This window comes from Phalaenopsis equestris, unplaced genomic scaffold (assembly GCF_001263595.1).
Source record: "Phalaenopsis equestris unplaced genomic scaffold, ASM126359v1 Scaffold000049, whole genome shotgun sequence".
Lineage (NCBI taxonomy): Eukaryota > Viridiplantae > Streptophyta > Magnoliopsida > Asparagales > Orchidaceae > Phalaenopsis > Phalaenopsis equestris.
Window position 1 is genome coordinate 263,879 of NW_018164491.1, and position 5,436 is coordinate 269,314.

At 35.8% G+C, this 5,436-nt stretch overlaps 1 protein-coding gene across 1 annotated transcript in view; it reads right to left on the bottom strand.

The window, feature by feature from the left end:
• Positions 1-617: 617 nt before the first annotated feature.
• The window catches only part of LOC110019117 (transmembrane protein 205), a gene marked incomplete at its 5' end in the record, with an annotated part of 12,520 nt that continues 7,701 nt past the window's right edge, over positions 618-5,436 (bottom strand). The window contains 1 exon segment of the mRNA XM_020716691.1: positions 618-979. Coding sequence (XP_020572350.1) covers positions 764-979 — 216 coding nt within the window.

A 5,436-nucleotide genomic window follows, 5' to 3' on the forward strand; every position in this document is an offset into this window, starting at 1 on the left:
CGTTGAGAGTTTACATTGGATCTTCAATGCGACATCATTCGTTACTCCGTATTAAGGGTATGTCACACCGAATTCATGGTGCGTTGTTACATCATATTTTGGGGTGTGTCGTTATAAAGTCTTCAGGGTGCATCGTTGGATCATATGACATTTTGTAGACATTTTTGTGCTTTAAAGATGTTGGAAGTGATGGATCTTGGGCTCATTGGATTCATCTCATTGAAATGCTCGATTTTACTATGAACCTGTCGGGTTTGGAATCCATTTAACTCTCTAATTGACCACCCAAAGCTTTCAAAAGTTGTTTAACGGCTTGATCAGTGCTTGATTTAACTCAAATTGAATCAATTTTGGTGTCATTTGGTCAATTTGACTGTAAGTTTGTTGAAATCGAAGTCCTATATGATTTTAAAAAATACTCAAAGATTCGTGCCAAACACATCGAGATTCATGCTAATGGCAATATTTGTTGATGGTGTATCAGTAATAATGGTATTTTTTATGTGATATCAAGGATGTGGATGTTATGATTATACATATGAAAGTTTAGGTGCTAGGCATTTAAATACATGAGAATTGTGTGGTATGTATGTAAATGCCACAAAAGACAAAAATGCTTCAATGATTTGGTTTGGAAAGAAAAGGCACAATAAGACATGCCTCCTTTAAAATACAGTAAAGTTCATTCCACCAACAGAATGAAATAAGTGATCATAATATCACGTTATCAAATAAGATTATAAATCACAACCGTTAAATATTTCTACAGTTTAATCTTACCAGCCAGGTACCAAGAGTGCATTGCTAGGCTGCCAAAGGAGAGAATATTTGCAAGAGAGGAAATACCATGTATCACTCCAAACTTCTTGTTCATAGCTGCGAGCTTAGGATTCGCTTTTGCAACTTCCACATTTTTCGACCACCCGACCTCCTCGCCGATGCTCAGTTCCCGTTCAACCTTGTGCCTCTTCTTCATATTCTGAAATAATTTAAAAGAAGGCGTATTTTCTAGTTATAAAAGGTCGAAGCTTGTCCATAGATCATGATATGTCAGCACTAAGGTAGAGTGAGAGCTCAATGACACTTCAGCAAATTAGATTGGGAAATTTACATACATACCTCACAATTCATAAGTTTTATATATCTAACACTTCAAATTTGATATTTACACATATAAAACATAGGTGTCAAACCTATGCATGAAAAGGTTTATTTCAATGGTGAAGGTGGTATTTTTTATGTTATGTTAAAAATTTGAGTGGTATACATGTAAATTGTAAACATCATTGTTTAGGTGTTAGATATGCAAATGCATAAGAATTTTGTGACATGTATGTAAATGCCCAGACTAACCTGGTGAGCGAGGCCGAAGGATTGATTCATACCCAGGAATTTAGTTTAGGTTAGGCAAATCAAAACAATAATAAAACTTTTAGGCTCATATGGGACAAAATGGAAACATACTTTCCCATACGTAAGCAGAATAACATGAATTAGCCTTCTAGGTAAAAGTTTGAAGTTATACCTACAATAAATCCTAAGGACTGAATCAGTCAAGCACAGTGTTTCTTAAAAATACATCTTTTATTCCTCCACAGCACTACTGCGTATTTTTTCTGGCAGCAACCTTGATCGGCATAGTGTGAAGACAGATAGAAAAGACTATAACAAAACAATGAAGGTATACTTCTGAATAAATTTTAAAGCCAATAAAAAACCAGAAGTTTACAATATTCAAAAAACAAAGGATATTCCTTTAAGAAAGGGAGAACAGAAAAAACGATGTTACAAAAACTTAAAAGTTCCTCTTTTTTCAAGAGAGATTAACCATAATAAATACGGTTAATGTTGAGGGAAAAGATGTGTAAATGGTCAGACTAACAATAGTCAAGGTAGCGCGAGGAGCATTTCATCCTAGTTCTTATTGTGGTGGCATCAATTAGATCTCAGAAAAGCGTTGGCTAAAATTTGGTTATCTCCAGAGCACGACATAGCATTAGGTTTACTTTAGGAACTATTGGCACTTTCACCCTGAACATTTGTTTTATGCAAGACTAGGAAACTAAGGAGTGTCCAATGAATTGGCAAATTCTTAAAGTGTTGATACATCCAGCAAAATTAGAGACTTGATACATAACTATATCAAAAAATAAACTATTCCTGTGACATCAAATTCTTAATCTAGAAGATCCTATAAAATACTTAAAGTTTATTTTTAATGCCACTAGGTGTGACTCTTTAGGTTGGATTGAAAGCATGTGCAGAAGCATACACTAAGCCTAATGTCAGGTTGACTAACTGTCAAATATAATAATGAATCTATCATCCATCAATATTTTTTAGGGTATATGCCTTTTCCATTCGGATTCTTATCAATCTGAGTTGAAGGGCTCGTAGTGGTGTTTGCACTCTTATATTCTTCCATGTCAATTTTTTTATTCAATTCTTTAGTATACTTGGTTTGACTCTGAAAAGTTACCTCTTTTATTTGTTTCACATTAAAGCCTAAGAAATAAGTCAATTTTCTCATCATATTCATTTCAAATTCCTGACTAATAATTGAAGTGAAATCTTCACACATTAATCTATTGGCCGATCCAAAAAGAATATCATCCACATATATTTGAACAACAAAAACCTCCTTATTAGTCTTTTTTATGAACAGAGTGGTGTTAATTGAACCTTTTACAAACAGAGAACATTCCTCCTAAACTACACCATTCAGAAAAATGCTCATAACATCCACTTTAAAACTTTAAAACATGAATAAGTTAATAATAATTTGATGGACACTTTAAAACTTTAAAACATGAATAAGTTAATAATAATTTGATGGACACTTTAAAACTTTAAAACATGAATAAGTTAATAATAATTTGATGACTTTTAGGCTGGCTACGAGAGCAAAGGCCTCCTCAAAATATATTCATTCAACTTGATTGTATTCTTTGGCCAATAATCTATAGCCTTATTTCTTACAACTGACCAAGATTCATTTAACTTATTTTTTAAAACCCTTTCAGCACCAATTATACTCTGATCAGTTGGCCTAGTCACCAGCACCCAATATCATTCCTGAATTGATTTAGCACTTCCTACATAGCACTAATCCAAAATCCATCAGCTAGAATATCATTTATATTGGTAGGTTCAATCAAGGAAACGAATGTAGTCCGACTAACTTCTTGTCTTAGACCGTTTCTAGTCCTGACACCAACTAATGGATCTCCTATGACAATATCTCCGGGATGACTCGAGAAATATCTCCATTCTCTAGATGATATTTAACTCTTATTATTCTGTTCTTCTAATCCCAAATTTTTTAATAAATCTGTCATTATTTCCTCGTCTTTTTTATATCTACAAGTGGAATGAAAGGATTTGATTCACCAAAGACACAAAAGTAGACTCTTCTGCTAAGGCAACATAAGTAGACTATTCTGCTACTACTGTTATCTTGTTAAAAATCATACATGTTTTTTCTACTAAGTATTTTAAGAAAATAGTTTCATCCGATTTAACATCAAATTTCTCAAAGTTAGTTTTTTCATTATTTAAAACAAAGCATTTGCATTAAAAGAAATGTAAATAAAAAAAATTTCAACTTATTCCTTTTAATAACCTATATAGTATTTTATTTAGCTTATGTCTCACATTTACTCTACTCAACACAAAATAAATCGTATTTATTGCTTTAGTTCAAAAATATTTAGGAAGTTTATACTCACTGAAAATTGATCTAACAGCTTCTAGAAGAGTTCTATTTTTAATTCATCACATTTTATTCTTGTGTCCCAGGTGCTGAAAAATTATGTTTTATATCAGTAATGTTGGGGCTGCTGAGGCTGAACCAGGCCTAGGTTCAGCTAGGGTCTGTCGGATCAGCAGGGAGGCTGCATCGACCGAAACTAATTAGGGTGGGAACTGTGTTTCCACCCAAAAGGGAACCCCCCTGGTTATCTTTTTATTATAAATAGGTCGTTTGTTGTGTTTAGCGTTAGTTTTTGCTGAGTGTTTCTGTCATGACAGCTGCAGAAGTAATCTTTTTCATTCTAGGACTATATTTGACGGTGAGAATGTGCTCCGTTAAAACTTATCCCGAAGTGGTGTGTATCTTTCCTTATTCCCCTCACCCGCACGCTCCCCTCCACCATAAGAAACTACCTATTCCTGTTTTCCAACCTCCATCCCTAGTGATCCTTCCCTGCTGCCTCGCAACTCCTCCAACCTCATAACCTGTTACCAAAACACCTTTCCTGCACTTCAACCCGTTGTCCAACAGCCTTCCTTGCACCGTAATCACATCCAGAACCCCTGGCACCTGTGATCCAGCCGTACCTTATTCCATCTACTACTGCTAGCTGCTATCCAGCCACCACCCTGCACCGTAATCCCCTCCAAGCCCCTGTTACCTATTGTCTATCTACATCCTTCCGCCTACGGCTGCGAGTTATTGTCCAACCGCCCCTCCCTAGACCTTCCACTATTGCTATCGCCTACATCTCCCATACTTTTTTCTTGCAACCTCCACCGTCCAGCCTTATCCCTCACCTACAAATTTCCGAATCTCACTACCTCAGCCGCAACTTGCCACTCTGCGCCCTCACCGTCGGGTGTTGTCTATGTTGTATTGTTATTTTTCCTAAGTTTAAGAGTATTTGCTTGTAATTCCTTTTGAATTACCACAAAAATATTTTCATGTCTATTGTGATTTGGGTTAACCCTGGTATCAATCAATATCTCAACAAAATTTTTTCAAACTTCTCATTTTAAAATCCTTTAGAATGATCATTATGAAAAATTGCAATACAACAACAACAAAAAACTTTTATCCCACTAAGTGGGGTGGGGTTGGCTACATGAATCCCCATGAATCCCTTTTCTCCATTGCGACCTATTGAGTGTCATATTTTCATTTAATTCTAATAAATTAAGATCATTTTTTATACAATATGACGAAGACTTTTTGGATCTACCTCTGCCTTCTTGACAGTAGCTCAAATCTCTCCCTATACTCCATAACAATCCCCTTCTGCGTCAAGGCAAAGAATTGCTCGTGTAGGTCTCCTTCTTGAATGGCTCGGAAATATTCCAACAAACAATCCTTAAATTCCTCCCATGAACGGATCGGATATCTAGCCTCCCTCCACTAAAACCAAGTTAGGGTTTTCCCCTCCAAACATAATATTGCAACCATGAGTTTCTCCTCCCCATCTAGCACAGTCACTGCAAAATATCGAACCGCCCGATACACTCACCCATGTGCTTCTTCCCCCTCAAAAATCGGCATCTTCAACTTCTCAACCCTAACAACTCCACCATCTCCTTTCTTCTTTGTATTCCTCCATACCTCTTGCATAATCTCTTTTCATGTTTCAACCCAACTGCCTCCATAAAAAAATTTTAATCTACCCCTAATTGGAGCCCTAGGAGGAT